We start from the raw sequence: 23,160 nt of genomic DNA on the forward strand, positions 1-23,160 counted from the left end.
CAGATCACGGCATCCTGTTCCGCCTGTTTGCTTCTCTTCGACTTCAACCGCCACAAGAATTCACAGACGTCTTGAATTAGTGCCTACGTTTCTTACATTTGCGCACGAAGCCGCTCTGAGGTGTGGCCGTGCGCAAATGTATGCCGCGTTCTAGGATAACGATTAAAATGTAACACACTTCTTTTCTCAACGAGAAGACTAAGCGGGTGCGGTTGCGGCTCCTTGTAGTCTGCTCAATCGTTTCCCATGGCTTAGTATGAAGGCGAAATGCCCTCACGCCCTCAACAGATTCCCGTTACCTCAGCGGCACAGCAAGGTAGGAAAGAAGCATTCAGGAACTTCTCTTGGGGCAAGAGGCTAACAGGATACACTAAAAGTGTACTGCACCTTCATAAAAGTGCCCTCTTCCGCGCTCACTTGAATCAGGTGGCAGCCAACGGGAGATTATCAAAGATGTCCACCCCTACGCATGCATGTCCTTTGTGGGCATGGGCCATCAGCTGATAACACCAGCATTAACCAGCAGGCGAAGACGCGAGTTCTCGTTTACGACATACTACGACGGGACTCTAATTTAATACCGTCTATCACACAGCTACGGCAGCAAAAAAAAAACAGAAACCAAGGAACCACATACCTCAGAACCATGGTGGTACAGTGGTGTTGGCGTCCGCGACTTGGGGGCGCAGTGTCATGGATGAGACAGCGACGCCGTCCGGTCTTCGGCAGAGCGCGCGGAACTGCTCCTCTTCCTCCGGCTCATCGCCAAACAAAGAGGAGGGACCCGATAACGAGCCGGACTCGGCGGCGGCGGCCAGATAGAGGGCATCCCCGTTTCCGCGATCAGCTGCCTTATCAACCGGAGAGGGGAGAAGAAGGCCGACACGGGGGACGTGTAAACGGATTCACACAACCTCCGCGGGAGCACGTGCCTCCCTTGTCGACGCCTCTGCGAGGTGAGAGAAGGAGAGAACATAGAAGTAGTACAATAAAAGGAGAGTCGGCGAGCGCCCGCGTCACCCGAGCTGCAGCCGCGCAATGCCTTGAGAGAATTGATGCCTATGTGTTTGCGTGCCCCTTGCCCCACGACACGAGAGGCCAGACTTCGCCACCCGCGAACACGAAACCGCAGCTAGCGAGCGCGAGCAGCTGCGGCCGCCCGCCGCGCTGGGGGCGGCTCCGATCATGTTGCGCACGCGTGGGTCCCCGCAGAGGAGGGACGTGCTCGCCGCGCCCTCAACAACGCCGCTGTCGTCCTTGTCCTGGAATACCAACTATACGCGTACTCTTCTTCGCTGTTTCCGCTCGGCTAGCTGCCTTTAGCTCCACCAGCCTTTACTTTTTTTTCACTTCTGTTTTGTTTCGAATTGTTCGCACAGCAGCAGCGCAGTTGACGTCCGTCATACTCCCCTGAGTTGGCTCGAAACAAAAGCCGGCGACCGTGAAGCGACTCTGCCAAAGCCGGTAGCCGTGATTGATTGTACGCATGCGTATGCCTCGGACAGCACGCATGCACTGGAGCCCTTTTTCTCGAGGAAGCAGGACTACGCTGCCTGGGACGAAGCGCGACGGGCAAAAGATGTCAGTTGTATACAGAGCGTCAAAAGAGGAGCCCATTAGCCAGGTCCAGAGTTTCCTGTAATGTTTTTCGGCTGTGGTTCTTAGACCTCGAGAAAAAGCAACGCGTTTAGAACTTTCAGATCCCCTGCACTGTACGCCGATTGGCATGGGCTGCTGTGACGTCATCGTGCCATGGAGGTATACCACAGCCTTTTCACTGCCCGTGTAAAGATAGGTGCGCATTGTGGACGGTCATTCCTAGGCCATGAGAACGTTTGCACGAGACTGATTCGACTGTTCCTGCATTTTGATGGTGATGAGAAAAGCACACTTCCGAGACGACCGCACAGAAATGATAACGACCTCTGTCTGCATAGAAAGAAACAAGCACAGAGCGTTTATTTTGACGGCCTCAATTTCTCCTCATGAGAAACTGTCTTACTGAACCCCAGCAGCTGTAAAACCTACGAAGCAGTGCATAAAGTCTGGGGGGTCTCAGGCCGTCCGTGCTAGACTCTACAGGGACAGCATGAATCCGAAGCAAGCTAACATTTTTCATTCTTTTCAGTGGAGGTCGGAGCCCTGTCGTTTGGAAAATTTCGCTGACACGGAGAATCCAACACGGAGAAAAATACTAAGTTTTGCAGCACAAAACAAAGTGTGAAGTAATAGGGAAACCCGTGCCCTCACACCACGAGGCAGTCCCGAAAGAATGGCAATGAGGCTAGTGCCATTAAATGTCCGCGTGTGGCACCTCGAGAACGCTATAAAAACTTAAGGCAGTAAGCACTTACTAGCACTAAATTGACCCGTGCGGCGCGGGTATTACGATACCATAGCGTGCTCCGTTCACTTATCCCTTACAAAAATTTCTTTCGACAGTCTATACACTCTCCATAGGCTCTTGTCTATAAAATTTACAGACTTTCTAGTAGTCAAATTTTATAGACTAGTCTATAGGCAAAGAAACACTATAAGCAGTCATCAGTCAATCTTAAGATTCATGGCCATACACTTTAAGTAGACTTTTGTATATAGACAGTCTATAAATAGACTATGAATAGACGAAAGAAAATATCTATAGGAAGGCAATAGAGTCTATAAGAAGTCGACAGACAGTCTATAAGCCATTTTTGTAAGGGATGTCTGCATCTGTACGTAGCTGCGCCAGTAGTTCACCCTCTCAGGACATGGAGGCACGTTATCGCGGCGAAAGCAAAAGGTATTCAGAGCGAGAGCCAATTTACGAGGAAAACATTCCGGGTCCTCGCGAGGCATTGATGACAAATACCTGCATGCCTCGCCATCGAGCTGCATTGCAGGCAGGGAACTGTTGTTTTCATTTATTTTTTTCTCGTGCCCAGTTAACCAATTGTCCACTACATTACAAAACAGCTTAGAAAAAATAAGTAGAAAAAAAACAGATCCGCACCAAACTTGAATACACACAGCGATCTTATCGGAGTATGGAAATTTGGACGCGGCACAGGGAAGTGTAACAGCTTCGTTCGCGCTCCGCAAAATCGGGCTTTGCGCAGTTTTTTGTCGCACACAACACAGAGAGCACACAGCAGCAACAAACAGCGAGGCGTCAGCCGCGCGTTGTTATTAGCACTATGTGCCGGCGTTTCGAGCGCACTTTGACACAAGATTGTATCCGAGTACCTTTGGAACAATGCACAACACGTTATCGCGTAGTCTCATTTCTTTCACTTCATTTTTTCTGTTCGTTAATTTTTATCGCTACATACATGCTGCTCTGACGTCTTTGCTTTCGTACACTGATATGATGAAACACTGATGCCTCTCAGTGTATTTTCAGTACTCCTTATATAGGCTTGACGATATACGTTGTCAGAAACGTGGTCGACCTTTGCCCGTAACCCCAGTGCCGCTGTCCTCAGTGTTTTGCCGCCGTCGTGCGCGGCTGGGAATTCCAAAGTACGGACTCCCATCGCCACGGCACTCAATTATCTTCCTGCGTCGATAACGACCCTTCTCTTATTTGCGGTGTCACTGCCTGTGCGCAGCCTGTCAACATGGCTACGCTCCAGAGTCGAATTATTATTTAAACAATAGGCGCCTACTGCGGGGGGGGGGGGGGGGGGGGGGGGGGGGCTGAAGGGCTCGAGGACCCCCCCGGAGATTGCTACGGACTGGCACATTCACACGGGCGACGGGAGTCGCCGAGACAGATGTCGCTGTTTCCAGCCGCACGCTTCACGACAGGAACGACGAAGTACACTATAGAGCGAAAAAAAAAAGCACGAACCAATCTTAAATTTTTCAAGTAAAACAAAGAAATTTCGTCCCGACAGCCACTTTATATCCAGCGCCAACGTATATCGTTCGTCACTTGCTGATCACCAACACAAAGTTCACGTCAGTCACTGCCACACAAACACTTTTTTTTTCGCCGATTTTTGTTTTTTTTTTCGTTTTTTCGCCAGTCACTGTTTGCTTTTTTGTTCCGTTATTTGATTTAGTTTTGTTCAGAAGTAGCCCGTTTTATCTTATTTTTTGCCGTGATACATTTTGCCCATGCTTGCGTGGTGTCCTACTTTATTGGTCGAAAATTTGTACTACTTCCATTACGCTATGATCAGCTTTGCTAATGTTTGTATCGTGTAACTAGTTCACTGCTCGTAAATTTTTGTATTCGTATTGCGTTTGTTCGCGATAATTCCAGCTGTTTATTTTTTTACGATTTGTGTAAACCCAATCCCGTCTATAATGCTTCGGCGTCTGGGGGTTTAGGAAAATAAATAAATAAAAATCAAAAGTTGGCCAAAACAGCAGAGCAACGTGAGCGCGGCACTACACCACTTAACCATTGTTAGTTTCGGGTGCTTAGGAAAAATTGGGGTAAAACGAATTGCAGATCTCTTCTTTCTAGTCATCAGGCAACAATATATAATTTTTTTTTAATTTAAGTGATCGAGCAGCCACGCTTTCTTCGATCTTACGTGATATCACGCAGCCATGCGCAAGCCTATGCGCACGTGAGGGGGGGGGGGGGGGGGGAGAGTGTCTTATGTATACATTGAAGGTGAAAAAGTGGTGTGGACGGGAGAAGTACAACGAGAAGAGTCGCCGGAAGGAAGACGTTTGTGTAATCTTTCCAGAATATACGCAGTGTTTTTGTTATTTCTATTTAGTTTTTGTCCCCGTGCGATTTATCTGCTATTATTCGAACTTTAAGATTTCAAACCTCAAAAGTTGTAGTATTATCGTTAAATTCAGAAGCTACTACACTCGCTTCCTTCATTATGTTAGCATGATGCTTTCCACAGGACAATTTACATTCCTGTTATTTCGGCGCCATGATTACGAATGCTATAGTAAGTAAAATTCAAGTTTATTATCTAAAAAAAATACCCCTGCTTAACCAGCCTGGGCATGGAAAGAGTGTGCTTGCAGTGCTTAAGCCTCCGCGGAAAAGGCACCACCCTCTTTGCACCACTAAGGGAAGCATACTTTTTCATTCCAAAGAAAGGGTTCCCATTGTGCCAAGGAATTGGGAGCACAAGAAAACTAGCCATATTTAATACAATTACGCCAACACCACACCACCAGTTAGACAGAATCATGCTCTATACATAAGGGTTGGAATTTTCGGTTGCTATTTTTTGAAAATTCGGCAGACTTTTTTCGGTTATTTCAGGACATTTACTTTCTTTTTTTTTTCCGGCGAATATTATTTTCGACGAATGAAATACTGGCTTTTTTTTTTTGTAGAGTTAATGTAGCAATTATGTGTGGTCAAAAGTCGCTTAAAGTCTTTCGGTTTTTTTTCGGCATATATCATTTTCGATGGATGAAATACTGGCTTTTTTTCGTCCCGGTCCCTGTCCACGAAGCTTTCGGGCCGCAGGTTGCTAGGAGCCGACGGCCGAGGCCCCAGAACGCACCGAACGGCATGGACAGGGAAACGGTGCCTTGACATGTAAGCGGCGTCTCAGGTCGGTGGGGTCGGTAGGTCGGAGCCTCGCGTCGGGTGCAGTTCGTTGTGTCGGGTGGTCGGGGCGGGGGAGCAACGGCGATGTCGATTCGGGTCTGAAAGGCTGGTGTGCACAGCAGGGCGACGCAGACCAAGAACTTACGGCCGACGACCACGGCTGACGCAGCACGCCGAAGCATCAGGACCAGCGTGCTGATGATTCTTCAGCACCTCGCACCAAATGTTACGTGGCGGCCAGCCGAAGAATGAGGCATGATGAACAGTGGACAAGAGATGTCTTCTTCTTTTCCCCATAAGAAGATTTAATGGCTGCTGGCCTAGCGCGCCACTGCCAGCTTGTCCTTCGCGACAGTATCGTTGGGTGGTCACTCTGTGTTGAGCGCGAGTGCGGGACATCACGTGGTCAGCGTGTCGTCGGCAGCGATGGAACTGCCGCTCAATCGTTGCGTTGGCCAAAACAAACTTTTTCGTGACGCCCATTCGCGGTTTCGTGTCAATGTCCTGCATGCATTTACCTAATTTACCTACCTAATTAAACGACTATATGCTCTAAAGGAGTGATTATAATGAAGAAACAGTGTTTAGCTAGAAGACGGCGAAGTGATGATGCTTCCCGGTCTGCAGAGGCCTGTAAGGTAGCAATACTTCAAATGGCACAACTGCTCTGCTTATCCTACAGTACCATCGTCGCGCCATGCCCCTGGCTTCCCTACTTAGTTAATTTTCAAATTTAATTGAGTGTAACTCGCGTTCAGCAGCCAGCTAGCTATGCTTTGCATGCCAAGAATACTGACATTTTTCGGTTAAAACTGAATTTCGAAAATGAAGTCGGCGTACTTTTTCTTTTTTGTTGTTGTTTAAAGACCAACCCTTATAGCTATACAGTAGCCCAGAACAAGGTAAATTTACAAACGAAGATGAGCGGGAAAACCACGAAAGGCAGCGAAACGTGTTTTGCGTTCAGAAATAACCCCTTCAAGCGATGGCGTAGAGGCATAGCATCTGCCTCGCATGCAAGAGGACCGGGGCTCGAATCCAGAGTGCCGCTCAATTCTCCACCGGGTTAAGAAAAAAAAAACTCCGTCTGTCGATGCATAACCAGGCCTGGGGTGCCGCGCCTGATCTCGGTGACTAGAACCGACAATGCACTCCCTCACCAGCGCATGATTTGCCCCCCCCCCCCCCCCCCCGCATGTTGTAGTACTTGGCCACAACCTTCTATGAACAAACCCAACCCTCGGGCCTCATTCCCCAGCGATTGCGGAGCATCTGACCAAGCAACGTCTCACGCTGGAACCTTATCCAGTGAGGCTAGTCTAGCAGTGCTGTTTGAGGAACTAGCCGGTATTAAATAGGATGTCATAGGGCTCAGTGAGGTCAGGAGGACAGATGGGGCGTATACAGTGCTAAAGGGCAGTCACATATTACGCTATCGTGGATTAGCGGACAGACGAGAACGACGTGTGGGACTCTTCATCAATCAGGATACAGCTGGCAACAAAAAGGAGTTTTGTAGTATTAACGAGGGGGTGGAAGCTATCGTAATTAGTCTTAATAAGAGGTACAAGGTACGACAATAAAGCAAAATCACAGTACACAGTACTCATGGGCGACTTCATTACGAAGGTAGGCAAGAGGCAGGCTGGAGACCAGACGGTAGGCGACTACGGCATAGGTTCCAGGAATAGTAGGGGAGAGTTATCAGTAGAGTTAGCAAACAGAACTAATTTACGCTCTAGCAAGAGAACAACAGTTCACAACTGGAATCAAAGTGCTGGATGTGGTAAGGGAATACGTCTACTTCGGACAGGTAGTGGCCGTTGATCCGGATCATGAGAGGGAAATAACTAGAATGGGGTGGAGCGCATATGGCAGGTTCTCTATCATGAATGACAGTTTCCTAATATCCATAAAGAGAAAAGTATACAACAGCTGTATCTTACCGCTACTCACCTACGGGGCAGAAACGTGGAGGCTAACGAAAAGGGTTCAGCTTAATTTAAGGACAACGCAGCGAGCTACGGAAAGAAAAATGACAGGTGTAACGTTAAGAGATCCGAAGCGGGCGGAGTGGGTCAGAGAACAAACGCGGTTTAACGACATCCTAATCAAACTCAAGAGGAAGAAATGGGCTTGGGCAGGCCATGTAATGCGAAGGCAAGATAACCGCTGGTCCTTAAGGGTAACGGAGCGGATTCCAAGAGAAGGCAAGCGTAGCAGATGGCGGCAGAAGGTTAGGTGGCCGGATGGGATTAGGAAGTTTGCAAGCATAGGGTGGGCGCAGCTGGCAAAGGACCGGGTTAATTGGAGAGGCATGGGAGAGGCCTTTGCCCTGCAGTGGGCGTAGTCAGGCTGACAATGATGAAAGGAACGCTCAGGTCAAAGTATACCGCCCGCATGTAACGAGGTCTTTTTTTCTTTCGGGCATCGCAGCCCCGCGTTCGTTCCGTCGTGCGGTCGCCACAGAGTCGCATCGCTACGTAGCAATTACATTTTTTTCTTTTCCGTCACTACGCAATGATAAAAAAAAGATAGTCGGCGTGAAGACACCGCGAGTGAAAGCATTATCACCACTTATGGGTGTCCTCAAGTAGCAGGGCCGTGACAAGCAGCACGCTTCCCACACACTTCACGATATTGCACTCGGGTTGCAAGCGCACTGTCAGCAGTATAAGATAAGTGAGAGAGCCCGAGCATTTCTCTAGAATGAGGGCGGCCTCAAGGACGCCATGGAGTATAATGACGCTATAGTATAGCCTCTTACTGTGCGGTATATACTCACTCCGTTTACAACTGCTGGCTCAACTGCGGAGCTAGCAAAGATAAAGACGAGCACGCGAGCAGTGTCAGAGGCTATCCGTGCCGGAATGTCCCCGATAACGAATGGATGCTGTCTTCACGCCGGTAGCAGTGGCTGGGGTATACAAGTGTTCCAGCATTTGAAAAAGCAACACAGTTGTCTCTTCTTGGCCTGGAGTTCTTTAGTCGCGCATCCTCGGCTGTAACAGTGCCGATTGTGAGTCTTGAAGGCAGCGTTGTACGATGCCGCACAGAGAAAGCGTCATTGGGGTATGCAGTGCATTTGTAATCTGTCCTGACCGTCACTTCAAGAAGGAAGAGAGAGAGAGAGAGAGAGAGGGGGGGGACGTGTTCGGAAAAGAAAAGAAAGGAAACTAAGGCACAAGCCTAGCGCACAATATTTCTTGGCGCTTCGTGCTTCAGCACGGGGTAGAAGAGAAGCAGTGAAGGACGCATGGTGACAGTAGACTACGAGAGATGCGTAGTACTGCTGTAGGCGAATTAACACTTTAGCCGGGAACAAAAAAAATTTGCAGGGACACCTAACTACGTTATGTGTTGTCACTGCTATAGCATTAGAAGATGTTGGTGCCTTTACCGAAATAGATGTCACTTCCTGTCAGGTGACTTCACTTCCTTTCAGCCAATGAGCGAATGTTGTGACTGATGAATTTTTTTTTTTACCATGAGGATTTTAATGCTATCGCATTAAATCTGCGAGATTCACTTCCGTGTCCTGAAAATGAGGCTAATGCCTAGCAGGTCCTTCACCCGCAGCGGTGTCTCAGTGGCTTTAGCGCTCGGCTGCTCATCTATAAGATCACGGGTTCGATCCCGGCCGCGGCGGTCCTATTTCGATGGAGGCGAAATACAAAAAACTCCCGTGTACTGCACGATGTCAGCGCATGTTAAAGAATCCAAAGTGGTCTAAATTAATCCGGAGCCCACGACTACGGCATCCCTCATAGCCGATATGTCGCTTCGGGACGCTAAACACCACAATTCAGCACAGCACATCCCCCTTCCCGGTCTGTCAATGTGCTAGGAAGACGTTTAAGAAGGGTTGTGTGCCCTTCATCCTGAGCATTCCTTTCAACTGAAGCGAGCACGTCAAAGCTTCATCGCAAACACAGAAGTAAAGAAAAATTGGAGGGGACGCTTAAGCCCTCAAGGGTACGGCGCGGTAGCGTTAGTGCGTCAATGCCCACATATGCAGAATTGGTCATTCTCGATTTTACATTCATAGAACCCTGGTACGACTCCTTGCGCGCTGAAGATATGCTCCACTACCCTGCGATTACAGGTGCTGCCACCGGTTGGACTTGTGCGACCCAGGCTGCTAGCAATCTCTCGCGGCCAATCAATAATTTAGCTGCCACCTGCCAATGCGGTCACTTTGCTCCCAATCCGGTGGGCAGGTTGTGATAACGCCACAAGCTCACGTGATCTATGTGGTGCACCTAGGTTGCTTTTCCAGGGATTTTTTGCTTAGAATGCCTACGACGACTCCGGATTTTCTCCAGAACGAGAGACTTAATGATATATCGTGTTAGAATATGCGGATTGGATCCTTTTAAAGTCTAAAAGGTAACGATGAAAAATTCTACGGAAATATATTTCTTAACTTTTAACCATACTACTCCTCATTTTTATGCGTGCACCGTTTACTATTATTTTTTTCAACTGTTAAAATGCTTTTGGTGTGACGGCCCAAAATACAATGGCCAATAATAAGCTCAGGTTCCATACTTCATATCGCGCTGACTCAAGATAAAGAGAGAGAGAGAGAGCTTTAACTTGAAGAAGAGTGGCACGGTGGGCCAGAGATAGATGCTAGCTGTGGCCTCCCTCTCTTCATGCACTAGAGATGAGGCAATGGCAAGGGCAGAGAGAGTGACGATGCAGTGGTGTGCTTTTGCAATCAGCTGCGCACGCGTTGTCCAACGTGCATTATGCACACATGCAGGAACACAGCGCGCGAACGCCCACACTGAGTGCATCAGGACGGGCTTCCCGGCTGGCTTCAGGAAGGAACTGGAGGACTGCTTTCTCTGCGCGCTGGTCTAGACCAACATCCACCCATGTGCCCAGGAGAGCCTCCACAAGGACGGAGCGGGAAAGCCCTGAAGTGTAAAGGGGCGCTCACATTAGCGGGAAAACGCGCAACGCCGGGCGTTTCCCGCGTGCCGCTTCCCGCCCAAGCCGGTTTTTCTCCCGCGGACAGCCTGCTCTCCCGTCCCGCGGAGAGATGGGTTCGGTACCTATTTTTCCCGTGCCGGTGATTAAGGACAGCCAATGGGCGCCGACCGTGAACCGTGACGTCGGTCCCAGTTCAGTGACCCCTTCGGCGGAGGCTGCGCGCGTCCGGCCGGCCGGCCCCGGCCGGCCGGGGCACTCGGCGGCTGCTTTGCCAGGGCGACGGGAGGGGAGCTAGCAGGGTGCGCTTTCCAGTCTTCTCTAGTGTCACGTGACTATCCCCTTCTCTTTCTGCTCGTTCGGGTCCTCCCTCAGCGCCTCCTCTCTCCACATTCCAAGACAACCGCAGCGAGAAAACGCGCGTAGTGTGAGCGTCATTCCGAGGAGCTGCGAGGCAGCGTCGACGTTGACGCTGTGCCGGCGCGGGAAGCTTCCCGCCAGTGTGAGCGCGCCTTAAAGGCGCGCTCACATTAGCGGGAAAACGCGCAACGCCGGGCGTTTCCCGCGTGCCGCTTCCCGCCCAAGCCGGTTTTTCTCCCGCGGACAGCCTGCTCTCCCGTCCCGCGGAGCGATGGGTTCGGTACCTATTTTTCCCGTGCCGGTGACCAGAACAGCCAATGGGCGCCGACCGTGAACCGTGACGTCGATCCCAGTTCAGTGACCCCGTCGGCGGAGGCGGAGGCTGCGCGCGTCCGGCCCCGGCCGGCCGGGCACTCGGCGGCTGCTTTGCCAGGGCGACGGGAGGGGAGCTAGCAGGGTGCGCTTTCCAGTCTTCTCTGGTGTCACGTGACTATCCCCTTCTCTTTCTGCTCGTTCGGGTCCTCCCTCAGCACCTCCTCTCTCCACATTCCAAGACAACCGCAGCGTGAAAACGCGCGCAGTGTGAGCGTCATCGCGTCATTCTGAGGAGCTGCGAGGCAGCGTCGACGTTGACGCTGTGCCGGCGCGGGAAGCTTCCCGCTAGTGTGAGCGCGCCTGTACCTATTTTCCCGTGCCGGTGACAGAACAGCCAATGGGCGCCGACCGTGAACCGTGACGTCGGTCCCAGTTCAGTGACCCAGTCGGCGGAGGCGGAGGCTGCGCGCGTCCGGCCCCGGCCGGCCGGGCACTCGGCGGCTGCTTTGCCAGGGCGACGGGAGGGGAGCTAGCAGGGCGCGCTTTCCAGTCTTCTCTGGTGTCACGTGACTATCCCCTTCTCTTTCTGCTCGTTCGGGTCCTCCCTCAGCGCCTCCTCTCTCCACATTCCAAGACAACCGCAGCGTGAAAACGCGCGCAGTGTGAGCGTCATCGCGTCATTCTGAGGAGCTGCGAGGCAGCGTCGACGTTGACGCTGTGCCGGCGCGGGAAGCTTCCCGCTAGTGTGAGCGCGCCTGTACCTATTTTCCCGTGCCGGTGACAGAACAGCCAATGGGCGCCGACCGTGAACCGTGACGTCGGTCCCAGTTCAGTGACCCAGTCGGCGGAGGCGGAGGCTGCGCGCGTCCGGCCGGCCGGCCCCGGCCGGCCGGGGCACTCGGCGGCTGCTTTGCCAGGGCGACGGGAGGGGAGCTAGCAGGGTGCGCTTTCCAGTCGTCTCTAGTGTCACGTGACTATACCCTTCTCTTTCTGCTCGTTCGGGTCCTCCCTCAGCGCCTTCTCTCTCCACATTCCAAGACAACCGCAGCGAGAAAACGCGCGTAGTGTGAGCGTCATTCCGAGGAGCTGCGAGGCAGCGTCGACGTTGACGCTGTGCCGGCGCGGGAAGCTTCCCGCTAGTGTGAGCGCGCCTTAACACTTTAGGGCTTTGTCCGACTCAACTCACTCGTGGTCATTCCTTCTCTCCCTCGCTATGCATAGACCCGTCCTATCCGCGTACACTGAATTCATGGTCATGCACGATATACGCGTGATACTCACCTGGACGCTTTGACGCACCTTTATGCGCCAGATGGCGACTCGCCACCCGCCGCATTTCCCGCACAACTGCTCCTGTCTCGTTTACCACAATTCCAAGTCCTGCACCCGCGAATGCGCGCGCCATAATGCTTCCGTGTTTTCACCCGCTTCCTGATAGTCTTTCCGGGTATAGGTGGAGGTATCCGTGCGCTGGATTCGAGCAAGGGCGGCTATGACGTCATATGACTGTTATCGGTGTCGCGATAAACAGCTGCCGATGACTGAGGGGTGCCGTATACAGATGAAGGGTGTTTAAACAAAAAACAAAAATAGCCGTGAAAACAGCTATTTTTTCATCGTTTCGTATCTCCACTGCAGACTTGGAGGACTTGTTGGACTGGTTGGTATAATCTTTTCAACTGCACAGACCAGCTGGGAGAAACCGGGACCTTTCAGTTTTGAAGACTATTATACTGCAGCAGGCTGACGACCACGCGGTAGGTGACTATGGGATAGGCTCTAGAAATAGCAGGGGAGAGTTATTAGTCGAATTCGCGGATAGAAATAATTTACGGATCATGAATACCTTCTTCCGCAAACGAGAAAACAGGAAGTGGACCTGGAAGAGCCCCAATGGTGAGATTAAAAATGAACTCGACTTCATACTATGCGCTAAACCTGGCATCATTAAGGATGTGGCCGTCCTCGGAAGGGTGCGTTGCAGCGACCATAGAATGGTAAGGTCTAGAATTAGCTTAGACTTGAGGAGGGAACGGAAGAAGCTAGCGAAGAAGAAGACCATTAACGAGTTAGCCGTAAGAGGGAAAGCACAGGAGTTTAGGATAGCGCTGCAAAACAGATACTCGGCTTTAACTGAGGAAGATGATCTTGATGTTCATTCAATGCACGATAACCTGACATCAATAATTACGGAGTGCGCAGTAGAAGTAGGCGGTAGGACAGTTCGAAAAGATACCGGGAAGCTATCTCAGGTGACGAAATATCTGATTAAGAAGCGCCAAAACATGAAGGCATCTAACACTACCGATAGAATAGAACTAACGGAGCTATCAAAGTTAATAAATAAGCGCAAGGTAGCCGACATAAGGAAGTTTAATATGGTGAGAATCGAGCATGCTATAAAGAACGGAGGTAGCCTAAAAACAGTGAAGAGGAAACTAGGCATAGGTAAAAACCAGATGTATGCATTAAGAGACAAGCAGGGCAATGTCATTAGCAATATGGATAAGATAGTTAACGTAGCCGAAGAGTTCTACACAGACCTGTACAGTAGCCAAAGTAATCAGAGCGCTAATGAGAAAGACAGCAGTGCACAGCAATACGTCATCCCGCCAGTTACGAAAGATGAAGTAAAGAAAGCCTTAGAAGCAATGAAAAGGGGAAAAACAGCTGGGGAGGATCAGGTAACAGCAGATCTGTTGAAGGATGGAGGGGACATCGTGCTAGAGAAACTAGCCACCCTGTATACGCAATGCCTTATGACCTCGACTGTACCAGAAGCTTCGAAGAATGCAAACATTATCTTAATTCATAAGAAGGGAGACGCCAAGGACTTGAAAAATTACAGGCCGATCAGCTTACTATCCGTTGCCTACAAAGTATTTACTAAGGTGATCGCTAATAGAGTCAGGGCAACGTTAGACTTTAATCAACCAAATGATCAGGCAGGCTTTCGTAAAGGATATTCTACCATAGATCATATTCACACTATCAATCAGGTGATAGAGAAATGCGCAGAATATAACCAACCTCTCTATATAGCTTTCATTGATTACGAGAAAGCATTCGACTCAGTGGAAACCTCAGCAGTCATACAGGCATTGCGTAATCGGGGGGTAGAAGAGCCTTATGTCAAAATACTGGAAGATATATATAGCAACTGCACAGCTACTATAGTCCTCCATAAAGTCAGCAATAAAATTCCAATAAGGAAGGGCGTGAGGCAAGGAGACACGATCTCGCCAATGCTGTTCACCGCATGTTTGCAGGAGGTTTTTCGAGGCCTGAATTGGGAAGAGTTGGGAATAAGAATAAATGGAGAATACCTAAATAATCTGCGATTTGCTGATGACATTGCCTTGCTGAGTCACTCAGGAGGTGAACTGCAAATCATGATCAACGAGTTAGACAGGCAGAGCAGATCGATGGGTCTAAAAATTAACATGCAGAAAACCAAGGTAATGTTCAACAGCCTAGCAAGAGAACAACAATTCACAATTGGCAGCGAAAGCCTAGAAATTGTGCCGGAATACGTCTACTTAGGGCAGGTAGTGACAGCTGATCAGGATCATGAGAGGGAGATAACTAGAAGGATAAGAATGGGGTGGAGCGCATATGGCAAATTTTCCCAGATCATGAGTGGCAGTTTACCAATTTCCCTCAAGAGGAAAGTGTACAACAGCATAATCTTACCGGTACTCACCTACGGGGCAGAAACGTGGAGGCTAACGAAAAGAGTTCAGCTTAAGTTAAGGACAACGCAGCGAGCCATGGAAAGAAAAATGATAGGTGTAACGTTAAGAGATCGGAAGCGGGCAGAGTGGGTGAGGGAACAAACACGGGTTAATGACATCCTGGTCGAAATCAAGAGAAAGAAATGGGCTTGGGCAGGGCATGTAATGCGAAGGCAAGATAACCGCTGGTCTTTAAGGGTAACGGAGTGGGTTCCAAGAGAAAGTAAGCGTAGCAGGGGGCGGCAGAAGGTTAGGTGGGCAGATGAGATTAAGAAGTTTGCAGGCAAAGGGTGGATGCAGCTGGCAAAGGATAGGGTTAATTGGAGAGACATGGGAGAGGCCTTTGCCCTGCAGTGGGTGTAGTAAGGCTGATGATGATGATGATGATGATGATGATACTGCAGCACTTCACCGGACATCTGTGATGCCCGACACCTTTTATAGACGTTCCCAGCGACTTCTGTGCACATACGCCTTCTCTGGGAGGCTGGCCCATGCGACCACGCATCTGGCACTAGTCAAAGACTGATGAATATCAACAGCATTAGACAAGTTGCATGCCTTCACGAAGTTAAGTCGGACTGCCCTTAACACTCCCTACATCCAATACCCGTTTATTAGCTTGTTCCTAATGACACACTCGTGGATTAGTATATTTTGGAGTGCTGTCCTGAAGAACACATAGCGATCGAATGATGTGAAGTATGGGGAATTTCAAACAGAGCTGTCAGGCAGGTTTGGAAGATACATGTCACTGTAGAGCGAGCTTTCTTAGCTTCTGCACAAGCCTGTTTAAATACTGGCCTTACCGCTGAAGCGCTGTAGTGCGTCCAGGAGACGCATAATCGAGCAGAGAGACAATGTTGCCGACTAAAGGCGGCCGTACCTCTCCCGTTTAATATCACAGCAAAACTCGCAAAACTTTGAGGAAAGAAAACAGGAGAAGGCCCAGCTACCCGAGCTGCGCTGCACCAAGCGAGCCGGAGTGCTTTTATTTTCTTAAAGGGGATGATTGTGGGTTCCCTGCTGCGTGCAGCAGTGTACTCTTTGGCTCAGGCGTTCATGACAACACAATGCAGTGATTGATCGAGTAGATGTACTTTCCTCGGAGGTATTCCAGAGCCCCTTTAAAGCAGCACTGGAAGTCTCGGGCTAACAACGTATTCAATGCAACGGCGCCTGCAGTAAGCTCGACCACTTAGCTGACCGACGAGTGAGAGAGGTTTTCCGCAGTATCTGCCGCCTCTAACTGCTATGCGCATGCTCAGGTGTTGTTACGTCAACGAAGACGCTAGACGTTCCCAGATCCCTGGTTGGTGGCGCAAGGGCCTCTCCTAAATTGTTTCCTTCCTCCATAGTCGCAAAATGTCGTTAAGTGGTCCGGTGTTAAGTACTGCGGACAGCCTCTCGTATGTACCGACCTGGCCTGCTGCAGAAGCGGGTCTATTGGACCATCTTTTAGCGCTGGCAAGTTACAAATCCAGGCACTAGCTATCAGAGCTACCGCTGGAGAAATCGCCGTCGACGATCCTCCTGTAAATTTGTGCTATCTATGATCGAACTTAAGCAGTAACGTACGAATAAGGTTTCCTTGACGCGAGTGAGCGAAACGTGCGTCGGCATATTTCTTCAAACGCACACCGTATGAGCCACTTACTTGGAAATCAGATTTTTTGTTCTGCATTGATTTTAGATTTAGCCTGGTTGATGACGACGACGATGATGCGTAATGGTGATCGGCCGTCTTAGAATCACCAGATCTTATGGACGTGACCTTACGGACGTGTGCTACCTCGGACAATTAACAGCTGGGCGCCCCACCCCAGCTCTTGTGTGCAAAGTGTTGTGCGCGTGTGTTTTTCCTTTCTTTTATTAACTCTGCACGCGCGCAACTTGTACAAATGTATTGTTAAGTAAATAGTGTATTCATCACCTCTCCATCTATCATTTCTTACTGTCCCCTCACATCTATCATTTCACTTCTTCCAACTGCATGCTATCCTTTATTTCCGCTGCCCCAGCTCAGGTGCCGCCGGCTTAGTGATGGCAGATGCCGGAGTTAGCAAAAATCCTTTACCTTCCTTTTTGTTTTTATTTTACATTAAACACTTACTACTACTACTTTATGTGGTGCGGTTAACGGTTCGTATAGGCAGTATACGTGCTGTTGTGACACCTGGACGTGCACTGCAGACACTTGCAATGTAGATGATGATGGTGGTGACTGCAATGTGTGATTACAGACTCGAAAAACTTTTAATGCGATAGCGTTATACATGTCACACCGGAGCCCCATCGGTGCCACGAAATTCGCTGGTTGGTCGAGAGAGTGTGAGGTGCACAACAAATCCTCAGGGGATTTTTGAGTGCAGTGCGCTGACAGTGGTGCGTCGACTGCGGAGCGCTGAACGTGCCAGCCCAGCGTTGCGCGCGTGCGAATGGTGTGTGCGAGGCGACGGCGACGAAGAGCGTGGCGAGCCCGAGGAGCGGAGAGCTGACGTGTCAGAAAACCGAGGTGTGAAGGGAGACAGGGCAACGGAGATCGTGCCATTCAAGCGTGGAGGTGGCAGCCGTCGGACGTTGGGTCCGTGCTGCCGTGACCTTCCTTTTATCATCGACGCAAGCCTCCTGCGTCTCAAGTTTGAGGTTGCAGCCGATGGACTGAGGGTTGTTGCTACCGAGAGGCCCCCTTGGGGTGGTCGACGGGTCCCAGTCTGCTGCCAAGCTCTTGGGGGTGCTGGCGGGAGTCCACCGGCGTCTTCTTGTGGTCCTCTCCGCTCCTACTGGCTCTCTTCCGCAGCTTCCTTCGACGCAACGCCAGCGACGCGTCGCAGTTCATCCACCCGCGCCTGTTCTGTCTGTAGACTGTAAGGCGTCCCCGTTTCACCTGGGACGCTCAATATTTGGTGAACTCTTTCTTTTAATTTGTTGTGTTGTACGCGTGTTGAGTGTGTGTTTTTCTTGGTGTTTAAGTTTCTTATTGGCTCTTTTCCTTTAAATTATAAATACGGCTTCGTTTTGTTTTGTCTGACCTGTTTGTTGTCTTGTTCGAACCTGCACGCGATAGCGTTCCCTTTCGGCAGTCGGGAATGCGTTACCGATTCGCGACAGAGAGGTCACGTGACCTTGTGACGTCATCACAACCTGCCAAGCGTGGCAGGTGGCAACCTGGCTACCGGATTGTGAGCAAACCCTGCCAATGTCCGATATGTCATGAAAATTGCCGACTGGTCGAAATAGGACACGTGACCTTGTGACGTCATCAGAACCTGCCAACGGTGGCAACCTGGTCATCGGGTTGTGAGCAACCCGCCCACCGTAGCAGGAGAAAATTTAATGACTGGTCGAGAGAGGTCATGCGGTCTTGTGACGTCATCACAATCTCTCCATCGGGTTGTCAGCAAACTAGGATGTCAGCAACATAACAGATAGAGAATCGAAATAAAAGACAAAAAAATGATACATATGCAAACGTGGGCCCCCTCATAGCAGAGCACATATCTGCTACTGCAGCTAGCATTCCTAATATGGCCGGTGACGGACCGACAATTGCAAAGAAACTGATGCAGACGCACACCGAAGTTGCAACAGAAGCTGCAACAGATGTGAAATCTAGTGGTATCGCATTCTACTCTTCAGGTGACTTAAACGCTCCCGTGGTTTTTTATAGTCACTGGATCTCCGTCCGAAGCATTTATTCTCATTATAACGCTGTTCTAACGGGTCCGTCATGGCACTTAGGCAATGCCGTGCGACCGCTTGCGTTTCCCGGTGCGCTTGCGGCCTGAAGATGATACTCTCCGCAGATGACACCAAAGAAAGCAACATTCTGATCAGCGCTTTAGCACTGCACTCATCGCGCGGAGCCTGTTTGCACCGACTTTCCCATCATGGCTGAAACAATTGCTCGCCCACCTTCAGGGGCTGCTGTATGGCCACACTTGGTTTCGCGCATCACTTGCATCCTGCAACAAGTACCACCCATGAACACCACCACCCTCCCGGGGATAAGACCGCCGCTCGGAATCGGTCGATTGGATGAGGCAGTTCTGCTATCGGCCGCCATGTTAGCGAGAGTTCGGGCAGCACTACCTCGGCACTTGTGTTCGGTTTCCTTCTTCCTCTCCTTTTCGCTGACGCTTAGAAGAGAGAGAAAGAGTGTAAACACTGACAGACTTCAAAGGGCCTGTCGTGGCGGTTTCAGAATTAACGAGAACCAGGCTAGTTGTCTTCTCTACGGATACTTTCGGAACGGAGGCCCACCTTCGTTTTGCCGTTATTACGTATATCTTATGCTCCAGCTGCGAATGGGATACCCTCAACCCTCTACCTCCCCTCTCACTGTTTCTGTGCGTGTGTGTGTGAGAGAGAGACAGAGAGGGGTGGCCCCTGAAGATTTCAATATATTAAGCTGTCATCCGAAAAAATAGGAAGTTTTTGGTTCCGGAGCCCTCCACTACGACACCTATTTCTTCCTTTCTTTTTTCACTCCCTCCTTTATCCCTTCCCTTACGGCGCGGTTCAGGCGTCCAACGATATACGTGACAGATATTGCGCCATTTCCTTTCCCCAAAAAAACAATTATTATTATTGGTTGACCAACCACCAGATTTCAGCGCGAAGATTACGTCGTGTGCTTTCTTAGCCACCTTTGTTGCACCCACTTGCGCGGTACCATAGGTTTTGGACTGGGTGTGTCGCGCTTAAAACGCGTGAGTGCTGATATACAGCAAAAATAAACACAAGGCCTGTGTATCCACCCTACAACTGCACTTATTTATGGTTATTTTCCCGCAAGTCTTGAGGGGGAGAAGCCCTACAAGTACTCTCAGGACACGGATCTGGAGGCACTGGAACAAGTTTGTTTTGAGATAGCACGGGGGGTTTCCTAACATGCCTCTCTTTTCTTCTCTTTTCCGATACGCGTTCTTTGTACGGTGCGTTCGTGAACGAACACTTTCGCTAAGGACCTCAGAAGGCGTCCTTCCCTATCGAAAGCCTCGTTATCTTCCTTCTGCGAAGTTACACGAGGAGAGCTTTCAGGGCACGCGCATGACCCGGATGTTTCAGGTCGCTAAGATTGTTTCCTCTTTGCAGACGTATATAACCATCTCAGGCGTCCATTTGAACGCCCGAAAAAATAAACAATAGGCGTCTAAAGTAGGCACCGGTCATCTGAAAGGACTATGGTGCAGTGCGTGGCGGCATTTTCGAAACTATCAGAACGCTCGGGTGAAGGGCCACAGTCACGATTACAAGCGCCAACATCAAACTGTCGTCCAGTGCCTTCTATGCCCACAGAAGGCCACCTCTATCGTTTGTGCGTGCGTGTGGCTATCCTCCCCGTCTAAATGAATGCCCCGCAAGGCAACGAAATTAACCATAAACCCCTTGCACGACAGCATCGACCAGGTTAAGACATGGTTCACTTATTAAAGGAATTCTCATTAACTCATCTAACGGCCGAGCTTAAGCGTCTCCGTTCATCTCAGCAGTGTCGCATCCTAACCTCCCTCGGCAATCCCATCCCTATCCGCGTTGTGCCTTTCTGTCGCCGGTCTCGTTTTGTGGTTTCTATCGCACCGAGCATGGACCCCACGCATCTCGACATGCTGCCAGGCGGCATTTTGCGACTCGAGAATTTCTGCTAGGCCTTTCACGGACACCGTCTCCTAGCCTGGCATGCAAGCTGCAAAGGTGCCTCTTAGACGAAGGAGTGCGGCGAAGTGACGTTAGTAGCAGGCATGAATTACAGAGCTGTTCCATGCCTTCTCCGAATACGCGCTATAGCTGTCTCTCACTCTTCGACGAACGCGCTGTCGCCGGGGAGACTTCAGCTGCACCTCACCTGAAAACTATAGGAAACAAGAGTCCATTCTCACTGATTCTCTGTCTGCACGTCCCGCTTACCTTGGTAGCCAATCACAAAAGAGTGACCGGATGTTCGTCCTTGCGGTAGGGCGAATCTCAGCGACAGCTGGGGTATAGGGTGCCCCGATGGAGCTTCCAGCATCGAGGAGGTGCGAACTGTTGATGCCAGTCGGAGTGTTTAGAAACTCTGGGTGCGGGATGTATGCGGCGTTAATGCCGCTACACTTGAATCAGCGCCTCGGGTAAGCCCTCGTGAATGTCTTATGCCGATAATGTGGGAGACTGAGCCAGGTTCAGTAACCAGTCATGGGATTGGAGAGGGGTTGAGTCGGAGGTGCGGTGTTAACAATGTTGTAGTACTAGCACGGGGGAGGGGGCGGCTTGCCGCTCTGCCATTGGCGGAGTAACACTTAAATCAGAATCCACTCGTATTTTTATTTTCGTGGGCCCAATTTGCGACTATGTTGTCTGCGACTGAAACTATTTATTCACAGAAACCTAAAAACAAAATAAAAGCGAAAGCGAAGCCGCCACGGGACTGGCTGAAAGGTAATCCTCGCTTTGGTTGACTCCTCCTACCTTCACCATTGAGTTAAAAAAAAGGCGGGAGCCGGGACGTTTATTCTGATTTAAATGAGGAAAATCGGCCGCACAGGACAATAACTCGAAGTTTCTAGGAATGCTTGGAACGTGTAGATCGAGTTCCCGCGGTAAAAAAGGCGAGTTCAGATTCCTCTTTAGTGCACCTTTAACACATGGCAGCCGAACCGAAAGCCGCGAACCGCCGCACGCCTTTGGCGAAAACAATGGACAGGTATCAACGTGTACTGATCTCTGAGGTCATTGCCCACTCACACCGCGACGGTGCTTTTCAAATGCCCCCCCCCCCCCCCCCCTCCTTTTTTGTAGCGACAGCTACATTACGGTAGCATTTCGAGCCCTCAGCGGGGTGGCGCCGTTGAGGTGGCGGCGCCGCCACGGTGTCACGTGGTTGGTCACGTGTGTGAAACAGCTGCCGGCGGCGCGGCGCCGTGGCTGATCACATGGTTGGCCCCGTGACAAGCCCGCCAGCGAAACCGAGCTGCCAAAGCTGTGCGCATGCGCCGTGTCAAGTGGGACGAAGATGAAGAGGAACGCCCAGCGAAACGGAGCGGCGAAAGACTGACTTTGCAATTCGACTGAGCAAGTTCCACTCGCCCAGCTGTAACTATCGCGTTACTCCAGGTTTAACCAGAGCTAAACCACTGCCATTTTTTTATCGCTGTGAAATGATAACAGCAACAATTTCAGGAACGACACGTCGGCAATGACGCAGCTTAAGATGCAGTGCTTCTAGTTCGCTGCTTTTGCGACGGCGCCGCGCTTGGTCGAGAGCTTTGCCTCTTTCCCGTCTCTCCGAAAATAATCGCAGCCCCAGTCCCTAGGGTACGTCGACGCTAAAAGAGGGTCTTACGCAAGAAATCTTAAATTTATTTCAGCCTTAGATATTTCGGAACGTATCGATAGCCTTGTGAGCTATCGTACACGGCATTAGAAAGCTTTAGCATATCGAGGGGCCAGCTGCGCATGCGGATCTGGTAACCATCTGCGGCTGATCCACATGCATTTACGCTATGCAGAAACTTTCCGCTGCTATTACACGTACGGACGCGTAATGAAATGAAATCTAGCGGAAATGCTGCCGACATATATTTATGGGCGCAGGATGTCGGATGTGGGTATGGAGGTGATTCCTCTTTTCTGTCATTGTACTTTTAAGGCGCCAAAACCACACGCACACACACACAAGAGAAGAGTACGGGACAGAGCGCCGAGTACGGGGAGCTCGTATAGCAGAAAAAAAAAAAGGCGTGGCAAGTCTTCGAGCAGTTTGTCGGAGCTTTTATGTTCGCGACGAAACCTTATTTCTAGATTTTGAGCTTATCATGGATACCAAATACACGTGGCAATTAGTTTAGATGGGTGCCATCGCGGCTCGCTCTTAACTTTGCGTCAGCAGCGCACGAAATCATGAAAAGGTAATTTCGGAATGTAGTCTCTTACGCATAGTAGTGTAAGCTGCTGCAAAATAATGTTGCTGCCCAGAAATAAAACACAGCAGGCGGCGCATTTGTGTCGTGGCGGAAAACTGAACGTTGACGCTGCGAAACTGTGTTCGTCATCAATTTTGCGCATGAAACCCACGAAAGAAGCAGCAGCGGAATGTTTCGACGGTCGGTTATTCACTTTTGCGCTCGCACTTCACGGCAACACCTTTGCGTCCACACTGCAGGGCTTCCCAGAATAACAGTAAAGACCGCCCATGTCGTTAAGAAAGTGATAGACAAAGAAGCAAAAAAAGATGTCCGTACGCTTACATGTTCCTCGATTTTCATTCCGATTCCCTCAATATCTCTCAAAATGTGATTTTTTTTCACAGATTTC

General features: G+C 50.2%; 1 protein-coding gene across 1 annotated transcript in view; it reads right to left on the minus strand.

The window, feature by feature from the left end:
* The window catches only part of LOC144125009 (serine hydrolase-like protein), a 39,325-nt gene that overhangs the window by 3,486 nt on the left and 12,679 nt on the right, over window positions 1–23,160 (minus strand). The window contains exon 2 of the mRNA XM_077658031.1: window positions 638–949. Within this exon, the coding sequence (XP_077514157.1) occupies window positions 638–648 (11 nt within the window). The 5' untranslated portion in view covers window positions 649–949. The remainder of the gene's footprint in view (window positions 1–637; window positions 950–23,160) is intronic.

Source organism: Amblyomma americanum, chromosome 3, assembly GCF_052857255.1.
Source record: "Amblyomma americanum isolate KBUSLIRL-KWMA chromosome 3, ASM5285725v1, whole genome shotgun sequence".
Taxonomy (NCBI): Eukaryota; Metazoa; Arthropoda; class Arachnida; order Ixodida; family Ixodidae; genus Amblyomma; species Amblyomma americanum.